Consider the following 22,281-nt stretch of genomic DNA (forward strand, 5'->3'; position numbering starts at 1 on the left):
CCCACCCCTCACCTTCGCTCTCCTCCCCGGGCGGTGCATAGAATGAGAGGCCCAGGGACACGATGGCAGCCACCTCCAGGATGATGAGGGTCACATCCTGCAGGGCCTCCCACACCAGCTGTAGAAAGGTCTTGGGCTGCTTGGGGGGGATGAAGTTCTGCCCGTAGATCTGCCTGCGCTTCTCCAGGTCGTTGGCATTGTCAGCCAGGCCTGTGTAGTGCGGGGATGCAGAGCAGAGGCACAGACGGAGACGATGGCAAAGACCAGCCCCGCACCGCCCCCCCCGCCCCCCCCGCCCCCCCCGCCCCGCTCCCTTCTCCACATCCGCCCATCTCCCCTTCTAGACTGAAAGCTCCCAGGAAGCAGAACCGCACTGGCCCAGCGCCTGGAGCCCTTCTGCAAAGCCTGGGGGGCACATAGGGGGCGCAGGCAGCATCTCCAGCTGTCTGGATGGCACAGGTGTGCGAGCACGTGATAGCGCAGAGATCCTAGCATGAGGAAGGGCTGGACCACCCTCCCATACGTCTGGGTGGGGCCAGGGGCTCACACCCCCCTCTGCATCCTCACAAGCTGCTGTGTGTGGGGTGGCAGGGAGGGAATGCAGGGTGCAAAATCCACACCCACAAAGGGGTGGCCCCAGGCACTCATTTCAGAATCTGTGGCCTGACTTCTCATTCTTGGGACAACCCACTTCCTACCCAGGTCAGCATCAAGGCCTTTGGATCTCTGCTTTCACAGGGTGAGTCTCCTCAGGCTCATTCCTGAAGGCAGCGAAAGCTTCCACATGGGACTGGCATTCAGGCCACTGCCTCCCAAGGCCAAACATACGCTTGGCCATCTACCCCAGGGGCAGACACAGTGCCCTGGTCCCACCTCGGCTCTTGGGCTTCGGCTTCCTTCCAGGCCGTTCCACAGGACCCCTCCGCCCCAAAGCTTTCTGGCTTTTCGGCGCCCCCAAGTGCCTGGCCCCACACTGACACCTCATGGACTCCGTGGCTTGCAGTTGCCAGCCCTAAGGAGCTACAACTCCCATGGCCTCCAGTGCGGAGGGGTGGCAGTTGGGGTGGGGCAACCAGAAGGGCTGGGATCCCAGCCCGTGGGGTGCTCCTTGTTGGCTTGAAAAGCCACACAAGACATGGTTCCAGATGACTTGAGAAGATGAACGTGCTGAGGGTGGTATAGAGGAGTCTGAAAGAAGGAGGGTGGGCATGTGCTGGGTAGGGAAAGCTGGTTTCCGGGAAGGGGATGATGGAGCCCGTCGGGGTGGAAGGGCCGACAGGAACACGCCCTCTGAGCTAGGCTGAGGCCACACACTGTCTCCCCCCAGCAGCAGCCACAGCTGCCTCTGCCCTCCTCCGCTGGCCTCACTGTGCTTGGACCTGGCCGCGGGTCAAGTTTTTGGAGGCTGTGGTCTCCCACTAGGAGAAACTGAGAACCTCAGCTCCTAAGGGCCCGGGGACCCAGCTGAGGGCTTGTGTCCCACTCCCCTGACCTACAGAAGATATGAAAAGTGGGCTTACTACTCAGAAGGTTCTTGGACTCTGAATCTCCCAGACACCCAGGGTCTCCACTACCCCCACTCTGGGAAAGGGCACTGACTTGGAGCCACCAAGAACCACAGAGGCCCCACCCACTGTCTAGAGAGCCCCTGGGCCCCTGTCACGCCTCAAGAATCTGCATGCTACCTGCCCAGCCCCATCTGACCAGCCGGGCACTCAGGGCCCCTTCCCCAGGAGTTTCCTCTTTCCCTCCCTTGGCCTGTCCCTTGGCCTTGGTTTGCCCTTGATGCTGCCACAATGCCTCTCTCTCCCTTGCCCTAGAGCAGCCCGAGGCCTTGGCCTTCCTGTTGGCGCCGGGGTCCGGAGAAGTGCTCACGGGGGCAACCCAAGACAGCCAGCAGCAGCCCCTCCAGTTCCGAGCACACACTGGTCCTGCCCTGGTCTAGGCTGCAGGGGCAGCAGCCGGCGGTTGGCATGGACACAGATGGGCACCCTGCCCGGACCAGAGGCCAGATGCCATCAGAATTGGATTAGGACCACATCGCGCGGCTCTCCGCTCATCTGCCTCTCCTTTCCATGAGTGTCAGTGGAGGCCAGCGAGGGGAAGGGCCGCTCACCCTAGCCTGGCCTAGGCTCCCAGCTTCTGGAATTTTCTTGGATGCACTTACTGCTGGGAGGAAACCCAAAGTCCCCTCCTCCAATATAGCATGCACCTGCTTGGCCTGTTGCCTCCTCCCAACCTTGCCAGGGGGTGTGTGGGGGCCCTGAGGCTCAGCTAAGCTGCTCTCCAACCGCCCCCCCCCCACCCCGCTCAAATCCTTGAGCTCAGGTCACTGTGTCTGAATGACAGTGGGAGCATCTAGGTGGGCCGGGACCTGAGCCTTCTTCTGGATGCAGAGCGGGCCGGCTGGCTCCCTCTGCCATGGCTGGGCCACCCACCTGGGCACCTGCTCTTCTCTAGGTCTGCTCCTCCACCGGGTGAGCGCCAGAGCCGCTGTGGCAGAATCGGGCATGTTCCCAGGGGCCTTGACATTTTAAATATTTAACAAGGCCTGACAGGCAGAGGAAGGAGCTGCCAGCTGAAGCCCATCTGCTTCCTTTTATCTGGGAGAGGCCAGAGCCCTGGTGGCTAAATGGCCCTCTACCCTGGGCCTCCCTCCACCCAGCCCCAAGTTGGGGGTGGGGGGACAGGCTAGGAGGAGGGGAGGATAGAGATCCTCTGGCCCCGAGCCAAGCCATCTGCCCCTGATTGATCGCACACTTGCACCAGGCTGGGGCCCTTGAGAGCACAAAGCAGGAGGGACGCAGGCAAGTCCTCGGTACTCCTGACCTGGCCAGGTGGGTGTGCTCTCACCCAGCCTCAGGCCCACCTCCTCTGCGGGGAGCAGGGGCGCATCTTTACCCCCTGTTGCAGCCCTGGTGTCATCTGCACACAGATGGAGCCAGGGAGCAGGAGACAAGGGCGGCAGCCAGGGCACTGGTGGACAAAGGTGTGCCAGCTGAGACAGGGCCGACAGGATCCATCTGCGCTGGCTGGGGATCATCCTGGCACCGGCCTGGGGTAGCCCTAGTAGCCCTGCCAGGGAGGTGGCAGCTAGGCCAGAAATGCTCCAGCTGGTGAAATCCGGGGCCAAGGCTGGCTGCCCCCAGGGGGTCCTGGCCTCCCAGCAGACCCATAAGGCCTCCACGCCCAGAACCTTCTGGAGGACACAGAAGGGGGACAGCACGTGGGGAACACTTGGTCAAGGGCCACTGCCCCTGAAACCTTGCTGAGGTTTCAGTTTAGGGCCCATCCTGCCAGCATGTGCCATTCGGTGCCAGCTTCCTCCCTTACTCAGCTTGGGTACTTCATTGCTATTTCATCCAGAGAAGAGATGCGAGTGGGAACCACTGGTGATGGAGGCAGGGGGCAGCGGGGCAGATTGCCCCATGCAGAGCATCTCCCACTCTAGGGGAAAATGGTTGCCCAGGGAGGGCACAAGGACACAATAGTGGTCATGGTTTAGTGAAGAGTGCCTCTGGGAAGCGACTGCAAGCCCTGTCTGCCCTGGGGCTATGGAGCCTCTTCAGGGAGGAGTGTGGGGAGGTAATGGCTCTGCACCGCTGGCATACCCGCCCTGCTGGCAGACTTACCCTCGGTGGGTGAGGTCTTCAGCCTCCTGCAAAGCCCGCTCACGTCCCCATAGGCCTCCTGGACTTTCTGCAGTGCCTCGGCCCCCCGGAGCTCCATGAGGGAGCGCAGCTCGGCCAGCGTGCACCCGAAGCCACCTGCATGTGGGGCCTCCCGCTGCTGCTGGGGTTTGGGGTGGAACTCGATGGAACTGTTGGCCACGTCGCCCATCCTGCCTGTGGCACGGGGGCGGGGGTGTTCTCGCAGGTGCAGCCTCCGCCGGGGGCAGGCGGCCCCCCGAGGTCCCAGCACCGGGGTGAGGTGTAGCCAGGGGGGCCAAGTGCAGACACCTGGGGAGGAGGTGAGAAGCACAATTGAGACGAAACCAAGGTCCCCTCTCTGGAACGTTCTCTGCAAATGTGCACTCAGGTCGAGCCACGACTCACTGGGTGCAAAATTCCCCCGCCCCCCCCACCACCCCCAGGCCAGGCCAGGCCCTCATGCCTACCAGGCCTGCCTGCCAGGTTACCCCTCAGTCCTGCCCACCACAAGCACACAAGCTGGCAGGGCTTGCCACTGGGGGCAGGAGGAAGAATGAGAGCCTCCCAGTGGGGACCTGCAGCTGCCAGCACTAGGCAACCTGGGACATGGGGGCTCTCGCTGTCCCCCAAGTTCACCTGGGCCCCCACACTGGAGCAGGCGTGACATGTTGGGATGGAACGAACAGTGGGTGGTCCTGCCCCGGCATAGACGCTCCATCATACTCCCTCGCTTGCCTGATTTAAGACTCCTCCCTGACGGCAGTGGTCTTCGGGCGGGGCCCCTGCGGCTCAAGGTTTCAGGCCCGCGGGGGTCCAGGGAACAGGGCAAGCCATGGACAGAGCCAGCTGGGCGCTAGGTCAGGGCTTAGTGCACAGGGTGTTTCTGCTGCCCTGGGGGCACCTGGGGTCCAGGGCTAGGAAGGGAGAGGGTGGGTTGGGCAGGGGAAAAGGAGGGGAGAGGGCCAGAGGGAAGGGGAAGGAGGCAGGGAGGGAGGGAGTGGAAGGGGAGAGCGGAGGAGAAAGCGGAAAACAGCCACAGGTCACGGGTGACTTCCCTGTCGCCCTGCCCCACAACACAGTGCCACCCCGTCTCCCGCACCCTCTGGCCCTCCAGATGGCAAAGTGAGGAGCTGGGGTCTCCCCGAAATTAACAACAGCGGGCTAAGTCCCAGGCCATCCACCTTCCTCCTCCACGGAGCATCCTGAAACTTGCCCAAGGAACTCCGGTACCCCTGGCTGCCCCGTCCGCAGCCCTCACTGGGTCTGGTGGTGTGGGCCACAGGGGCCGCTGGGCTGTCTGGTCCTGGGTCTCGAGCTTCTCTAGCTAGTCTCTCCCCTCCTCTCATCCCAGCTGGTGGCCTGCGCGGAGTGGCAGCATCGCCAAGGCCACGCACTAAGCTCCCAGGACTGAACGAGTCTCAGCGCATGTGGCCTTGGCCTTCACACCAGCGCAGATGCCTCCTGGCAACGTCGCTCAGTTGGGCTGGATCCCTCACCTTTGGGGAAGCTCCCGGCTCACAAGGATCCTCTTGGAAGCAGCTCTTGGCTACCCACCCAGGTTTCTGATCTAGATCTGCCCATGGAAACACAATGGCCGAGAGGTGTGTGGCCTCTGATCTCAGGAGAGCCGTGGCTGCTCTCAGAGGCCGGCCAATGCCAGGAGCAGGGATGTGCCCCAGTACTCAGGGGCTGAGACCAAGGTCTCTGGGAAACAAGGTTCATTTCCTTCATTGCTCACTGGCCCAAGGGGGCTCAGAACACAGAGGGGCTCTCAGTTCCTCTGAACACTGAGGCGGTCCCTGCCTCGGAGGTGTAGTCTGAAAGGCATCTCAGCCAATGGCCATCTAAAGTGAGCCAGGTTGTCAAAGTTTGGGCACTTAAGTGTTAACACTCTAGACAGTTTCTGCATGAAGCAGCCTTCCTTGCCAGAAGACGTGGGAACAAGATGGCAGACTCGCAAATGCATGGTCCTCTCCGGCTCCCACGCATCTCCCCACTGCCTGTCCCTCCTGTTCGCCATCTGACCGATCTTTCCTGAGCACCTACTCTGTGTCCGTGCTGGCCATCCCTGCTGGCTACGGAGGGGTGGGCAGGACTGAACAGGTCCTTGCACTCTCTGGCCAGGAGGTGGGTACCTAGAGGGTCCTGCTGCTGAGACACATGGCCATAACAGCTTCAGAGTGCTGGGGTGGGGGCACAGTTTCAGCTGGGGGCTGGGATGGAGGAGTGAGCCATTCTTTCTGGAGGGAAGAGTGTTCTGAGACCAGGAAGGAGGCAGGTAACAGGACAGGGTCCCAGACAGGAAACCGGGCTTGCTGATCCCATGCCACCGAGAGTGGCAGAGGCCACCACCAAGCAGAGGGCTGCTGACTGATGACGGACAATAGGGGAGGGAGGCAGGAGATGAGGGCTGGGGCTGCAGGAGAAGGGGGAGTGGGGACCCCAGGGTGCGCCTGGAGCTCAGGGGACTTGAAGTAAGCGAGGATTCCAGGCATTAGTCTGAGGCCAGGTGGGCTCTTTCTGGGATGCTCTGTGAAGGCGCCACCCACCCAGGCAGGCACGGCAGGAATCCCCCTCCTATTTGTCACTTGGCCAGGTGAAGGGGCAGAGACACAGGGACATCTGGGTCTCCTGCTTCTGACTGCAGGCTCTTTATGGAAGCGCCAGAGGCCGAAATGGCAGCTTCTGACTGTCAGTCACACTCCTGAGTCCTCTGCAGATGCCCCGAACTGTCACCCCACCCCCCCAGCTTCCTTCTCCACCTTTGCTTAGGTGCTGCCTGTGCTGGGATACCTGTTCACCCTGCTTTCTCTGCCTTGAGCTCTGTGCCCCTGCCTCGACACTCCCAGTAGGGAGCACCCTGGATGAAACTGGCCAGGTTGGGCTCAGTCACCCCAGCCCCTTTGACTGTTGGTTGCTGGAGGGGAGAGGGGGGTCTTGTCCATCTATGGAGGCCCTGGCTTCGGCTTTGATCAGCCCTGGGCCCATGGACAGGGCACCGACACCCTCAGGAGTCTGATCCCAGGGCTCAGACAGGCAGCTTGATCAACCTGGGGGTACTATGAGTTCGGGAGGCTGGGGGGCATCTGGCAAATATGTGAGTCACTTGTCCCTGAGCAGAGTCCCCAGCTCCGGCCGGCACTCACCCTGGGCTGTGATGCCCTTGGCAGGCAGGCCACTGGCCTGCATTCCAAGATCTTGTGAGTTCGACCCCGGGGTCCCAAGGACAAGCTGGGTGCCTTTGTGGCTCCCCACTGAGCCACCTCCCCAGTGCTTTGTTCTAAAAGGGAAGCCAGGTGAACAATCTGTTCCTTTTATCCTTTTGGCCTCTACACTCACTCAGACAAGACTCAGTTGGAAGGCACCCAGGCCCACCCACATGAGTCAGGTGGGCTCATCCAGGCGAAGGTTGCACCCTTCTAGGGCACAGCACCCTCCCTCCTGGCCCTGACAACCAGGGCTCACCCAAGGGTGCCTTCATCCTCCTCCATTAAGCAACAGCGGTTGCCCAGATCCAGCCACACCGGGGCTCTGAGCTGCTCCTTACATTGCTGTGGCCTTACTGGCTCCAAAGTGACTCCTGGTAAGGGGAACAGGCCGAGAGTTGAGGCCTGGCCTTCTTTGAGGGCACAGAGCTCTCCTAGCCCCTCGCTGCGGTCCCTTGGCTGGATTTGCCATTGCTCCACGCTGCGGCCTGGCCTCCTGCCTGCAGCTGTGGCCCACTCCTTGGCCCTCAGCGCCTGCCAGGCAGGCCCCAGGGATCTCCCTGTCTACCACCCTATAGGTCTCCCTCCAGCTGGGTGACTGGTCACTACATGGCCTGGTTCAGGAGTTGTCAGTCTGTGCCTCCAAGCTGCACTGCCCAGAAAGCATGCCCCAGCATCAGTCCTCCTAGCCCTCCCTTTTGCACATTTCTTTAAAGGCCCCCTCAGCTCCTGTCCTGTGCTGGTTGGTCAGCTCCATCCCGTAGCCCGGTCAGCACATGGTCCTGTCCCCCTCTCCCCCGATGGCCTCTGATAAACCTGAGTGGCAATTCACATGGATGGTTCTCCACACAGTCCCGCCCAAACCAACTGCCACTGAGTTTAGAATCCCACGGCCAAATCTTTATTTCACTCTGTTTGCCAGGGCGCCGACCTGAGTGGGTCTGTCCTATGCTTGGGTCATCATCTCTTTGAGACACGTGGTTATTGAGTGGGTGGGGAGCCCACTTTGTGGTGGGCTGTGGCTGGGGACAGGGACCTAGACGAGTGAGTGAGTGGAGGCCTGGGTGGTCTGAGAGAAGCCAGGGGCCTCGAGAGGTGGGATGCAGGGATGATAAGTTGACCCTCCCACGTTGGAGAGTGTGCTCTTAAGAACGTTCCTCTTCATCAACTCCACAGGCTACCAGGTATAGGAGTCATCAGTAAGATCAATACCAAACAGCATATCCTTTGGTTTCCCTATAAGCCTGGGAGATGGCCTCCCTCCGCCTGAAAAAAAGGACAGCAGTCATCCCGAAATGGCCAAGAGCAGAAGTGATCAGGCCTATCAGGGCTGCAGGCCTGACAGAGACTTCCTGGCCTGGGCTGGCTGCCTAGAACGGTTTGTAGGCACTGAAAGGGCAGGGAACATACCATTTCTGTACACTTCCATCTCTCAAACTTTAATTGGCTTAGTTGAATTGTAAACCTCCATGGAGAGGGGACTCAGACCTTCTGGCCTTTGCTCCATCCTGGCCCAAACTGGCTGGCACTGGTGGGGTGGCAGGAGCCGACCTGCTGGGGGCTTCCTGACCTACCTCCCTTGGTTGTGTGACTTTCAACAGGCTGCTACCTGGGGGGGTGGGGGGGTCGCGTGGGGCACAGCTGGAGATTGCTCAAGTTCACTCTTGGATTTTCCGATGTCTCTTGCCCCTGGGCCCTGTGACTCATGCCCACTCAACCAGAAACCCAGGAGTCTTCTCCGCCTTGTGCTGGCCCTCCCTGGCCACCACTGACTGGCTTTGGGAGCTGTCCCAGCACCTCTGACTTAATCTGCCTGGGTCCCCCACTTTGCCTCCTGTGAACCCCCTCCCCCTGGGGCCCTGGGCAGCTAGGAGCTTTCTGAATGAGATGGGGGCGCTGCCGTTCCCAAGCCCCGGCTCCAGAGGCTTCCCTCACTGCCTCCTCACAGACACCCCAGGAGGGCAAAGAGACGCCTTCACTCCATTTTGGAGAAGGCAAAACTGAGGCTCAGACCTCCAGGCCTTGCCTTCCATGTCCCCAGAGGGAGGGTCAGACCACCCCAGGCTGCCAGGAGAGATAGCCCTTCCGATTCCCCAACGTCTTCGTGGAGGAGACAAGGGGTGGGGGACATCTGCGCCCACAGGGCTGACTGGGCATCTGTGACTGGCACTGCCACCTCCCTGGGGTGGACTGATCGTGGCTGGTGGCACCAGCTAGAAGTCCCTGGGCCCTCCTGGCAGTAAGCTGGGGCTGAGAACACCCCCGCCAGGGAGCAGAACCCCCACGGTAGAGTCCCCAGTCCCATCTGAGTCCCATCCGAGGCAGAGTCCCAGGGCACCAGATGCCACCTGACACCCACCCTGCACGTGCCTTTCTGGCTGACCCAGCTGTGTGGTGACCAGGGGGCTGAGCACACAGACTCGCCATGGGGATTTCTTGAAATAACAGTCCCCTCCTCTCCATACGTCCAGGCACCTGGAACCTGCAGATGAGCTTGGGGCCAGGAGCCCTTGGAGACTCAGGGGAGTGGGTGTCCTCCCCTTGTCCTGCCCAGGAGATCCCCGTGATCCCAGGTAGGTGGGCCGGGGGTCCCAGCACCCCCTCCCTCTTGACTTCACCCAAGCCACCCCCGCCCAGGCCCTCGCCTTCCTGCTGGCCCCACCCCCTCCCTTCTGCCCAACGCACCTTGGCGACCACGACCACCAGGGCAGGGGAAAGGAGGGATCCAAGGACCAGGCCTGGTTTCAGCCAGGGAGGGAGGGAGGGAGGCTGGGGGGGGAAGGCGCTGAGGCAGAGAACAGCCTCATTAATATTTCAGAGGCGCCATCACTGCAGCTCCTGGGCCCTCACAGCTCCAACACTTTGCTAGTGGAGGGAGGAGGATGGGATAAAAGAAGGAACTAAAACAGAGAAAACAGATTTAAAGGGACAGCCCAGCTCCCCTCCCCCACCTCCATGCCTTCCCTCCCCCTTGTTCCTGGTACAATCTGTGCACCCGCCAAGTGGCTTTCCCAGGGAACAGCTTTGGGCAAAAACAATAACAGCAGAAAAGGGTCAATACTCTCCCTAAACTCATGCGCAGCACCCGCTCCTGTCTCCGCCTACGTGGGGCTGCCCCTTTCGTGCTGTGACCAGGACACCCAGGCTGCCCCAGGGACAGACTCAAAGGACCACGTGAGGTCAACCGAATCACAGATGCATGGACTCTGGACATTGGAGGTCCCTACTGAGCACAGTCCACTCCAGAAGGATTCTAGAATCCAGAGAAACACAAGTCTGGATTCCTAGAGGTGGCAGGGACTGGGCTCTCCCTGATTCAGCTCTTGCCCTCGGGTGGGTCTCAAAACTGTAGACGTACAATTACCACAGGATCCAGCAATCCTACTAGAAGGAAATCTCCCCAACAGAAGGGAAAGCAGGGCCTTGAAGTGATATTCGTCGCCCGTGTTCACAGCAGCCTTATTCGCAATAACTATAACATTTAAAACCACCCAAGACTCCATCAATGCATGCCTGGATATACAGAACGTGGCCCAGCCCCACAATGGAGTGTGATTCAGCCTTTAAGAGACACCTGCTACAACACGGCTGAACCGACAAGGCGTGATGGTCAGTGAGAGAAGCCAGACACAAGGACAGACCTCGTATGACTCCACTGGTATGAGGTGCCTAGAATCGTCAGACCCTAGACTGAGAGGAAGATGGGGAGGGGGCATAGGCTGGGGGAGGGGGAGTTAGAGTCTAATGGGGCAGATTTTCCACTGGGGAAGATGGACCGTTCTGGGGATGGTTGCACACCCACGTGAATGTACTTAATGCCGCCAACCTGGACACTTAAAAATGGTCAAGATGCTATATTGGAAGTTCTGTGTGCTTTCCCACAATTAAGAAACCTAAGAGGCCACGTGGCCCCTTTGCTCTGTATCCAGATTAGTTTCCTGTGGTGCCCCAGGTCATACAGTCATCACAGAATTTCCACTGCCTTGACCGGCAGATCAGCTGACCACTTGGCCCATGTGAACGTTAACTTCCTGGAGCAGCACCTGCCTGCATAGAGACCTAAGCAGACCTTCCCGCACCCGAACTCTGCGGCCTTGGGGGCTTTCAGCACCACCCACAGCCTGCCTCAGCTGTGTGGCTGCCTCAATACATGGCAGAGAAACAGATGAGCTGAGAGGCCAGACTTGCTGGCAGCCACTGCTACCACTCTTGTCCCCTTCTGGAAAGCCGTGTGGCCCCCAGGGCCTCCGTGGGTGCCCCCTCTCTCTTTGCTGCGCATGTGCACTTCCTCAGAGGTGCTGACCCCACCCTGTTCTCCAAAGGAACCAGAAGGTGGTGTGGCCAGAGCAGACAATCCAGCCTTAGGAGCTGCTCACGAATCCCCAAGAGCTCGTGGCAGAGACTTGCTAGACTTTCCCTGATTTCTATTCCCGTCTTCCCACGTCGTATTTTAATCTTTAGCTAGGAGTCTAGTCATCCAGCTAACAACTATCCTCCCCCAACTCCAGTGTGGCTACGGAGGACCATGTGACTAGATCCTGGCCAATGCGAGCAAAAGGGACATGGAACTGCATTACTCTCAGGCAGCACTAAGGGTTCTCAGCACATGGGACAGAGCCAACTTCAGGGTTGTGTCCTTAAAGAGAAGGATGTGTTCTCCCCTGCCCCTCTCCTTCCTGCCGGCTGGAATGCTGATGTGAAGACTGGAGCAGAGGCAGTTTTCTTGCTCCATCTGGCATGTGGAATCCATATGTCACGGATGGCAATGCCATGCAAAGAAGCCAGTTCCCTGATGGCCAAGTAGCCCAAGGTTGCCTCCCTAGACTTTTACGCACAGAAGAAATCCTCTCTCCCTTTCACTTTTATGTTCATTAAGCTAGGTCTCTGTTACAGAGCTTAAGTCTCTCTCCTGGGTAATTCAGGTATATAGGGAGGAACTCAGCCAGCAGGTAAGATGCCTGCCTTACCTCCCTGACCAAAGTCAGCTCTGGTTCTCGGAGAGCCAGGAGGCCTCCCTGAAGTTTCCATGACCTGCTAATCTGTGACATTTCCATGGGTTCCCTGGAACATGGGGTGGTTCTGAACTGGGCTCCCTCTCATCTGTGTCATTTGATGTTGTCCTAGAAGTTCTAGGCAAAGGAGAAGACAGAACCAGCAGAGTACTGGAGAGAGAGACACAGACAAGCCATCGGGTCACAGGCAATACCGAGCACCTTTCTGTGTCATGGTGGAATTCCACATTCCCTCTGTGCCCCAAGCCTCGAAGGCGGGAGGAGTCATTATCCCCAAATCAGGACTAAGCTGCTGAGGCACAGAGGTTAAAGAACTCACTCAAGATCAAAAAGCCAGGGACTTCCCCTGGTGCTCCAGTGACTGGGACTCTGCACTCTCAAGGCAGGGGGCCCGGGTTTGGTCCCCAGTTGGGGAACTGGGAGGTCACATGCCGAAACTGCAGCTCCTGCATGTCTCAGTGAGGATCAAGGACCCTGCAGGCTGCAACGAAAGTCTTCTGCAGTCAATAAATCATTCTTAAAACAGAAAAGGATCACACCGCCAGCAATGAGCAGTGGCCGATGTGGACTCAAGTAGTCTGATTGCGGAGAACTCTACATTGCTCATCTGCCAAGTGATGGGCCAGAGAGGCCCAGAAAAGTGATGAACATGTGGTTCAAACCAATTCAAAGAGTTCACCAAAGTGACCAGACAGGAAATCTGTTTCCATATACCTCAGAGATTGGGGGTGTTGGGGTTAGAGTGAGGCCAGGCACAAATCTCTCAACCTCTCTTGGTCTCCACTTCGGAATCAGGGAAAGGTGCCTTGTTCCTCCTGGTGCCATTGCTGTGAACTTGCTACCACCACACACTGCCCACATAGGAAGGGCCCCAGGGGCCCGTTTCCCTGGAGGGTTTTCTCAAGCCCAGCAGCCACACCTGTAGACCAGAATTCACGGGTTGGGACCAGGCTCCACCAGGGAGGGCAGACCATTCTGCTTGGCCAGGGGCTGACCCCTGGGGGGGCCTTTCACATGCTTCCCCATTTCTGGGGCCATCCTCAAGCCGACCCAGGCCCCAAATCCCTCCTGAGGACCACGAGGCCTGGGTGGGGGGCCTGGAGAGGAGCTGAGTCCCTAGGATGCTTCTGGGGGGAAGTCCACACTCCTACATGGGTGGCCTCACATTGCCGGGTACCCCTCCATCCCTGAGGGAAGTGGGAAGCCCTTTTACTTGCTGGGGCCTTGCAGCGTTATGGGGGTCATGACTCTACCCTGGAGGTGGGGGGAGCAGTCATTTGTTTCCTGCCAGGGAAGGCGACAGCAAGAGCGAGCAGGAGTGGAGAAGCCCACAGGCAGGAAGCATAGTGACACTAATTATCCAATTACGGCCGCCGTGCCAGGAGAGCGCTGCATTGCAGCAGGGAGCCCGGGCCAGCCACCCTGCCCCCACATGCCAGGCTGCCACACTCTGCCCTCCTGCTTTACCCTGAAAGCAGGTGGTAGCCACTTAGGTCCTGGGCCTGTTCTGCAGAACAGGGCCTGGCTGGCGGGCTCAGGAATGGTGGGCTTGTGGGGGAGACCCAGAAGCACTCGGGCCTGGCCCCTGGGGCATGCCTCTGGCCCCCCAAGGAGCAGAGAACACACACGTGGGGCTTGCGGAGGCCTGACCTCCAGGCTTTCATCGCCAAGAACATGTGGATAGAATGAGGGGCTCTCAATCCTGATCCCCCCACCAAAAAAAAAAAGAAAAAAAAAAAAAAATAATCTCTCTGGCTCTGTCCATGGTACCACAGTGCCCACCCCGCCAGCTTCCACTCCCTAGAACCAGCTCCAAGCCACCGGAAGCAGCCAAGTCCTAAGCAGGTAATTAAGGAAATTACAGACAGCTGGAGGCCATGGGATGCTGCAGGCCCAGGGGGACTAGATAAGGAGACTGTCAGGACACACGCTTCCTCCTAGGGATGGAGGGGGGCCCCATTATGGGTCCTCGTGGGGAAGGGTCTGCTTTCTGTCTCCCCTTGGGAAGGCAGGCTTGGAAGGACTCTTCGAGTCAAGGTCAGGGGCTGGAGGACCGTCAGGGAGGAACCCCTATTTCCCCTTGGCCAACAGAAGAGTCCAGAAGGCTGGGCTGCAGATGGGGGGCCAGAGATGTGTGGGCTAACTTGGGCCCCACCTAGGGGGTCTCTGAGTGATGGCAAAGCAGGTCTCTTTGGGTCCCTCATAGGACCCAGCTTGCCCGGAGGTTGGAGGTAGGTGTAATGGCCAGGAGAAAGGAGTGATGAGGATCATTACCATACAGCGACCCTGGGCACAGGCCACACCAAGTATGTAGCAAAGACTTTGGTCATGGGCACCCCACTGGGACAGGTGAACGGCAAGGATGCTAGGTGGGGCAGAGGAGACACGTTCAGACTGAATGTTGCAGTCCAGTCCAGCTGACCTTCTGTGACCCACACACGAAAGGCTAGCACACCGGAGTGTTCGGACCATGTTTCCAGGCTGACCTGCTGCCGAGCATGGACAGAGGAGGAGAGAGTGGATGGTAGTGCCACCATGGAGGACAGCTTGGAAGCTGCAGCCCAGGGAGGGGCATCTGCATGACTCCCAGGCTCTGCTCCAGCATCCTTACCAACCCCAGCTGGCAGCCATGGCAGGATTTGAAGGTCACCAGGGCACCAGATGGCAGGGGCCTGGCTGCCATCTGAATCATGGACCCTGTGTGCTCCTGGGTCCTGAAAGCTATCTCTGATGGAGGACCCCACACACAAATGCAGAAGCCTCTCCAGTGAAGCCCTGCAGCCCCAGGCGGGTGCTCGGGAGGGAGTGGGGGGTCACGCAGAGCCAGGAGGGCCCCCATCACAATAATACAGGGTCTGAGTGCCCCCCACTGGGCTGATCATGGCCCACTAAGGCTGAGAGCCAGGAAGGGACTGGTGGATGCTGGCAGATGAATTGGGGGGACAGGTCTGGCACCCCCTGCAATCAGATGACAGTGCTGTCTCCTCGTCAGAAGATGGAGGCCGGGGGCCCTGACCAAACCGCCCCCTTCCCACCCAGAGCTGCAGCTGCATGGGCCTCTCCAGGGGCCGCCAGGGCCGGGGTCCCAGGCAGCAGCCCCCAGCCAGTCCTTGGCCTCTGGCCCTGTGGGTGGATGGGGATGCTGGGAGCACCCTCGCTCTGCTGTGCTCCCCAGGACAGAGGAGAGGAGCACACTCAGGCACCTCCCACCGGGCCCTGGGAGGAAGGGCCCAGTCAGCAGCCCAGGAGGGAGGGATCAGGTAGGATGGGGGGCCCCCAGTACAGCCAGAACCCCAGCACCAAGGGGCCTAGACCCTCGGCCCTGGCTCACGAGCCTCCCTCCCAGGCCCCTGGCTCCAAACTAACACAGAACACTTCGCAGGAATGGAGCTGAGGCCCAGGGCTGGGGAGCGGGTGTCAGGGAAGGTCCCTCTGGGCCCACCTGGCAGCTGGACACCCGGACGAGGCAGGGAAGCGGGTGCCCCAACTGAGGGCACCAAGCATTCACGGTCGGACTGGTCCCACCACCATGAGCTGCGCAGCGGTCGTCTCACAGAGGCTTGGCCCCGAGCCCACCGCCACCGGCCTCACCACTGAGGGGTCCAGGGTGGGTGTCAGCACGCGGCTGTGCTGGGATGCCCAGCGCACTGTGGTCTGGGGCTGGAGGACGTGCCCAGGCCCATCGGGAAGAAGGGTCCACGGCGGCTGGGTGGCATCCACCTGTGTTCAGGGCCGGCCTGGATTCAGACCTGTGACTCCAAAGGGCGCCAGGAGGACCAGAGCCTCATGCTCTGAGGTCCCCTGTGGCCAGGATGGACGTGGCCGGCAGCGACGCCCGCGTTTCCCAGCCCCTGGCTTGGTGGCCAGCTTTGTCTTCCTGCTTCTTAATCAGCCGGGTCTGGTGACCCTGGGCCGTCTGGCCATCCTCACTGTAGGCCTTTGCTTCTGATCACGCTCTCCCACCCACCCCTGCTTCCCCTGTGTCCCTCTGTGAGGAAAATCCAGTGTCTGCGGAGAGCCAGACTCCAGCCAAGTCTGCAGGGAAGCATCCTTGCTCCAGAGGCTGAAGAGACCCAGACAACAAGAGCTTGATTCGAGGGACTGGACAAGCAGCTCTAAAGGTCAGGGGACAAAGAGGCAAGCAAGAACAGCAAAGGAGTTTTGCTTTCAGATAACTCATGTGGGACCTGCAGGTGAGGTATCAAAGGATACAGGGTGTGGGCAGACGACCCAGGGACAGGCCCTACCAGACATCAAGATCACACATTAGCCAGGGAACAAATGGTTCAATAAAAGAAATGCAGATGATGGCTTACCACTCGGGAGCCTCACCTCGTACTATTCCCCAACATGCTTTTTTATTTTTGGATTAAACTGGATTTGGCAAATTCTGGCCTCAAAGCCAAATCTGGCTGTGAACTGTTTTTGTGAATAAAGTTTTATTGGTACACAGCCACAATCAGGACAGAGATCTTGTAACTTGCCAGGTGGAAAATATTTACTCTCTGACTCTTCAAAGAAAAAGTTTGCCCACCCCTGGATGAAAGAGTTAGACATCTTAAAAATGCAGCTACACATATGCTCACTCACACACACGCAATGTATGTGTGTGTGTTAGTCACTCAGTCATGTCCAACTCTTTGCGACCCCATGGACTATAGCCCATCAGGCTCCTCTGTCCATGGAATTCTCCAGGCAAGGATACTGGAGGGGTTTGACATTTCCTCCTCCACACACACACACAGACATAGGGCCAACCCAGATAGCTCTGGACAGTTCTCAGGTTTCTGTAAGGGATTCTGTAAGCCTAGAAGCAATAGAAGGAATCACACACACAAAATTGTAAGACAGAAATCATTAACCTTTTGCATGAAAACATGAAAAGGCAAAGAACAAAGGGGATTTAAAACTATTTGCAACCAGGATGCTAAACTGTCAGTATCTTTCACGGATCAAGTTTACCCAGAACCGCAAGAAGAAACACTTGGTCCTTCATAAATAAAGGTGAGGAAGAAACAAATCACTCAACAAGAAGAGAGACAATCAATAAACGTGGAAAAATGCTCACCCTCGGGAATAAGACATAGAAACTGAAGTAGATATTTATGCCAGGTTGTTTGATTATAAAGCTTAACGCTGGCAAGTCTGCAGTGAGCCAGCCGTTCAGACGCCCAGAAAAGCCCTTTGGAGCAGAATTTGGCAGAATGAACTTCCGTCTGGGCACTCTGTCCTTGGGACAGAGGGAGTTACCCGCCTAGATGCTCAACAGAGCCTCACGGAGGAGAGTGAAATGAATCCGACTGCCTGAATCTCCACAAATAGCCAAATAATTAAGCGAATTACAGTCTCCTTAGAGAATATTATTCAGCCATTAAAAATTGTAATTACAGCCCTGAGGAGCGCCCTGATACATCCTGGGTGCTTGAGAAATTGCTCTCGAATGAGTGAACCATCATGTGTCGTTCCTTCTTTGCCTCATTCAAGTACTTTATTTGTGCGATAAGTACTGACTGCTTTCATAATCTTAAAAAAATTAAACCATATCCATTTTGAAAAAAAATCATTTAGAAAGGAATTACAATAAAGAAAATGCTCATGTGAAGTAAAAAATAGATTTGACAATGGTACCCACGGTATAATTATAATAATGGGAAAATAAATAGCCCATGCAAAGAAAACGGAGCAGAAATGAGTCCAATGAAATGGGAAACACTGGCTGGCATTTTGGTGATAGGATGGGGAGGGCTGTTTCTACATCTTCTAATTCTCAACATTGCATGAATTTTCTGTTAAAAGCATGCATGTTAAGAGCATTATTTTAAAATGAAAGACATAAGCATTATTAAAAAAAAAAAAACCCACCCAAGAGCCTCCCCCATCTGCAGAGCTGCCCAGGTGCCTCCAGCATGCCCAGTGAGAGATCCCAAGCCTAGGGCAGGAGACAGATCCAGTTTGCCCAGTTCTGTGGGCGCATCTGGTCTGGCCCTTGGTAAGTGTGGGAATAGACTCAGGGTCCCCATGAGGATCGGTCTGCATTGGCTTTAAGGTGGCATGGGGTGACACAACGTCCTGGACTGATGGAAATGTTCTCTGCGTGACTTCTGAGCACTTGAAGCATGGTGTGTGGCCAAGGCCTGGAATTTTCAACTGCAATTTTCATCCACTCACATTTGTGGCTGGTGGCTACCACACTGAACCTTGGCCGCTATAGGAAGCGCATTTCTCATCTGAAGACAATGGTTCCCCTTTACTGAGGAGCCACCTACACAACACTGAGTCAGGCTCAGGACCGCATTATGTAAGGCGATCCCCAAGGACACTGACCACAGCAGCACACACTTCACACGACTCTGATGTGGACCCAAGTTGCCTTGGACTTGGGACTCAGTAGAAACCTCCCGCTCTGCCCCGCCAGCCATACCAGTCCTCCTTGCCCTGTGGTTCTGGGTGTTGGTTCTGCCACCTCCTAGCCACGTAACCTTGGCCTCATCCCCTTCCCAAGCTTGGGCAGTCTGATGACACCCAGCCCCAACTCCTCTGGTGGGGAGCCTCTTTCCTCTGTCCTGGGGATGTTTGGGCTCAGATCCTGCTCTCCAAGCGGCACTCCCAGGCCCACTTCCAGCACCTCCCACCCAACAGAAGGTGCACAGGCAGGGGAGGGCTTTGCAACCAGGCACCATTTGGCCTGTCTTCTGCCAGCTTAACCAGGGCAGGGCAGGGCAGGGAGAAACAGCCAGCAGTTGGGGTACCAGCTAAAGAACTGGCCTTCTGGGGAAGCATAGCGTGTGAGGCAGCATCTGTGCGGTGCAAGGGTCTGCCTGCTGTTCCCAGTAAAGTCATCGCCGAGCCCGGCCCCCTGAGCCCATCTCACAGGCAGCACACCCTGGGTCAGACCGAACCGTCTGCCTTCGCTGCTACAGCCCAGGTCTGCATGTATCAGCAGACACCTACCAACTTTTGTAGAGGTGCCCTAGAGGGGTCCCAGGGAAGAATACTGAAGGGCATACAGTGCCCCCAACTTGTTCTGGACTCATATAACCCCACATTTGGTCTGTTTCCCTCAGGGGGTAGCTGGGGGCCCAGCTACTGGGTCATTCTGCAGACTCAGTGAGGTGTGAGGTGTAGGGTCTTCCCAGGACTGGAAGCGCCCTTGACCCGAATAGGCTCATGCATCCAACGCTCTGTTCTGCTGAGTTCCACCCAGACTCCCAGAGGCAACAGAACCAGTGGCGACACTCACAAACCAGACTCGGGAGTCTAACTGGCCTGCCTTCCAATTCGGCTTTGAGCACCTCCTCCTGGCTGTGTGACCTTGGGCAACTTGCTAAGCACTCTGGGCCTCACTGGCCTCATCTGCAAAACGGGGACAGCAACAGTTGCTGCTTCATTTGGTTGTTTCACTGAAGTGAGAGAATGTCTGGGAAGCCCTGACCACCATGTCTGGCACAAATTATCACTGTCAGGGCTGACAGTAGTTGACATGTTGGTGACCTCTGACAGAGACAGCAGGCATCAGTTAAATACACACAGCCTCAGTTTACAAACCGAAGGGAGTGCAGCAGGCAAAGTCCACATGTATGCTGACAACTCTGTAAGGTGGTAGGAGGAAGCCGGGCCTGGCTTTGCCCAGCTGGGAGAGTCCCAGCTGGAGTTGAGCTCTCATAGTACCCAGGGGCCCAGGACCCTCTGATCTTGCCCACCAAGGAGACAAGGGTCTCTCTCTAAAAGCCACGCTGGAGGAGGGGCAGAGAGGCTGTTGCTGACCCCAGCACCCTTCGCTGCCTCCTCGCGTACCGGGAGAGGCTGCTCTGGACTGGATGGAGAGCGCACACTGAGTCACGGCTGGCCTCCCTGCGCTCCCAAATGATTCAGCCTCTGAAGCTCCAGCTCTGAAGCCTCAAATGTCAGCGGAGTTCACCAAGACCCACCCCTGGGCTCCCCGGGCCTGCAGCGGGAAGAGACTTAGCCAAGGTCACAAAGACCAGCAGGCCCAGAGCTGGCACCAAAATGGGGCACTTCTGGCCATCTTCTTTGTCCCCTTGGGGCCTGCTGCAAAGTCCCTGCCTGCCAGCCACCAGAGCTCTTAACCTCTGGGGCTTCCTTCCCCGGAGGACTGGCTTCCCTTCTGGCTCTACACAAAGCCCCCTCCCACGCCACCCTGGTTCCATCTGCCTGCGTTACTCCCCCAGCCCCCAACTTCTATGCCAGAGATGCCTGCCCCTTCACTCAGACCACCTGGTGGCGCTAGGCATGGACCAGGTTGGTGTGATCCAGACTGCCTGTGTCCTTGGCCCTCCTCCTTGAGGCTAGCAGTGGGGACAATCCATGCCCTCAGATCACAGCTGCCCAGCCCCCTCCGAACAACTTGCTCTCCAGGGACTGGCTCCACCCTCAGACCCTCTGCTGAGCCTCAACTGAGACCCTCAGAGGCCTGGGCAGCAACCTCCAACCCTTCCCTCCATGGGCCAGAGCAGGCCGGATGTTCCCACCGCCCAGGTCTGCACCCCAGTTCCCCTCTCAGGAGCCACGTGGCCTTGGCCTCCCCCACTGGGAAAGGGGGTGATGGCAACAGTGGCGATGTTTGTTGAGATGCAGCCGGAGAGTCTAGATACCCTATGAGAACTGTGCCAGGACCTCTGGAGCTGCTCCTCCAGCAGCCACCTGCCCATCCAGGCAAATGCAAGCCCAAGTCCCTTCCCCTCTTGGGGCCTCGATTATCCCGTCCGGAAAATGGGGACAAGAATGCGGGCCTGGCCTCCCTCCCTGGGTGATTCTGCAGATTCCGTGAGGTCAAGGTCGCAAATGTGCCATGCAGAAACCCATGCCCACTCTGAGTCAGGCCTCCTGTACTGGGCACCCGAGCACCCCGTGTAGATGACTACCCAGTCCCTGCCTATAGACGCTCACCGATAGGTGAGGGGTGACGCCAGTGGGTTGGGAGGGGACAGAGCTGGGAGGCAAAGGAGGGGGCTGCCTCCCAGGCTGGCACTCAGCTCCTTGGGGCAGCCAAGGGAAATTGGAATGGTTGGGGTCAGGCTAGACCTGACCCCGTGGCTGGCAGAGATGCACCTGAGGTTTGGGTCTCAACAGGCTCAGCTTTGATCCACCAAGTGGCCCCACTCCCCTGCCTCAGACCCGAGGAGTGTCAAGTGCTGGGTTCCGGGGCCCCGGCCCTGCCCTGTACTTTCACGGAACATCACCACTGTCTCTCCCAGCCCCTCACCAGACCCCCGTCCTGAGCTCCCCAAGGCTGACTCTGGTTCTCCCAGCCCCATGCCAGGCCCCCACCCATCCACAGCTGATCAGGCCGCTAAGCCCTAAAGGGGCCAGTGGCAGGAAGGAGACCAAGTCTGCCAGAGAGCAAAGAGGAGACCCAGGGCTCCCAGCCTCGGGGGGACGTGCCACACCAGTGCTCCAAATGCCAGAATCCGAAACCTCAGAGAACGCGGCAGGACCCGGCAGGGAGAAGCCATCTGGCCAAGGTCACCCAGGTGAGGAGGGGGAGGACGGCGGCGCACAGAGTGATGGAGGAGTTAGCCAAGTGTGGCCGGGGCTGCTTGCCCGTCGTCATTGCCCGGGCCGGCGGCGGGGTCGGCCCAGTAGCTGTGTGGGTGTGCGGGGGGAGACAGTGTGGAAGCGTGTGAGGGTTTCTCAGTCTGTGGGTCTGGGAAGGATGATACAGTGTGAGGGCGTGGGATGCGGGGGTGTGGGGGAGGGGGTGCCTAGAGGCTCCGAGAAGGTGCGTGTGCAAGCCGCGGCTCCAGCCCAGGCCCGGCGCCCCACCTCGGGCTGTGCGCCCCCCTTCCTTTTCCTGGATCCGCCCGCAGCCCCCGGCGGTCTTTCTCCCCAGACGCAGATGCGCGTGCGCGCAGGATGCGGGGCTCCGGACGCAGGTTGCGGGGCGCTGCCCGCCCGCCCGGCCACCCAGGGCCCCCGGGAGTGACGCGCGGCCGCGGTGCCACAAGGACACGCAGGCCAGACGCGGAGCGCAGGTGGCTCCGAGCGGGGATCTGGGTCCCTCCACCTGCAGGTCGGGCCACCTGCCGGGCCGCCCGCTCCGCCCGCGCCCGCGCCCACCCCGGCGGCGGCCGCGCGTCTAGGGCACCACTTACCCGGTCATGGGCACGGCCGCTCCCGCGGCCTCGGTTCAGGCGGGCGCTGTCTCTGGTCTCTGCGGGCAGGCGGCCCGGCGGCCCGGCGGCCCGGCGGGCCACGATCGGCTCCGGGGACCGCAAGGCCCGGGCACGGGGCGGCCTGGCCGGCAGCGCCTGCACGACCCTCCGCGGCGGCCGAAGGCTGCGGCTGAGTGCTCCCCACGCTCTGCACCGGCAGCGGCAGCGGCAGGCGACGCGGCGCGCTTGGCTCCAGCCGCAGCTCTGAGCCCGGAGGGAGGGAGGAGGGAGGGAGCGGGAG

At 58.9% G+C, this 22,281-nt stretch overlaps 1 protein-coding gene across 10 annotated transcripts in view; it reads right to left on the minus strand.

Annotated features, from left to right (window-relative positions):
• The window catches only part of ATP2B3 (ATPase plasma membrane Ca2+ transporting 3), a 61,705-nt gene extending 39,641 nt beyond the window's left edge, over nucleotides 1-22,064 (minus strand). For 9 of the 10 annotated variants that reach the window (XM_027533224.1, XM_027533221.1, XM_027533222.1 and 6 more), the window contains exons 1-3: nucleotides 21,981-22,064; nucleotides 3,633-3,959; nucleotides 13-210 (exon numbers count right to left, since the gene is read on the minus strand). In XM_027533224.1, the coding sequence (XP_027389025.1) occupies nucleotides 13-210; nucleotides 3,633-3,840 (406 nt within the window). In that variant the 5' untranslated portion in view covers nucleotides 3,841-3,959; nucleotides 21,981-22,064. Of the gene's footprint in view, nucleotides 1-12; nucleotides 211-3,632; nucleotides 3,960-4,385; nucleotides 4,488-21,980 lie in introns of those variants that run through there. The other variant, XM_027533228.1, reaches the window with a different exon arrangement.
• Between the last annotated feature and the right edge of the window lie 217 nt (nucleotides 22,065-22,281).

This window comes from Bos indicus x Bos taurus, chromosome X (genome assembly GCF_003369695.1).
Source record: "Bos indicus x Bos taurus breed Angus x Brahman F1 hybrid chromosome X, Bos_hybrid_MaternalHap_v2.0, whole genome shotgun sequence".
NCBI lineage: Eukaryota > Metazoa > Chordata > Mammalia > Artiodactyla > Bovidae > Bos > Bos indicus x Bos taurus.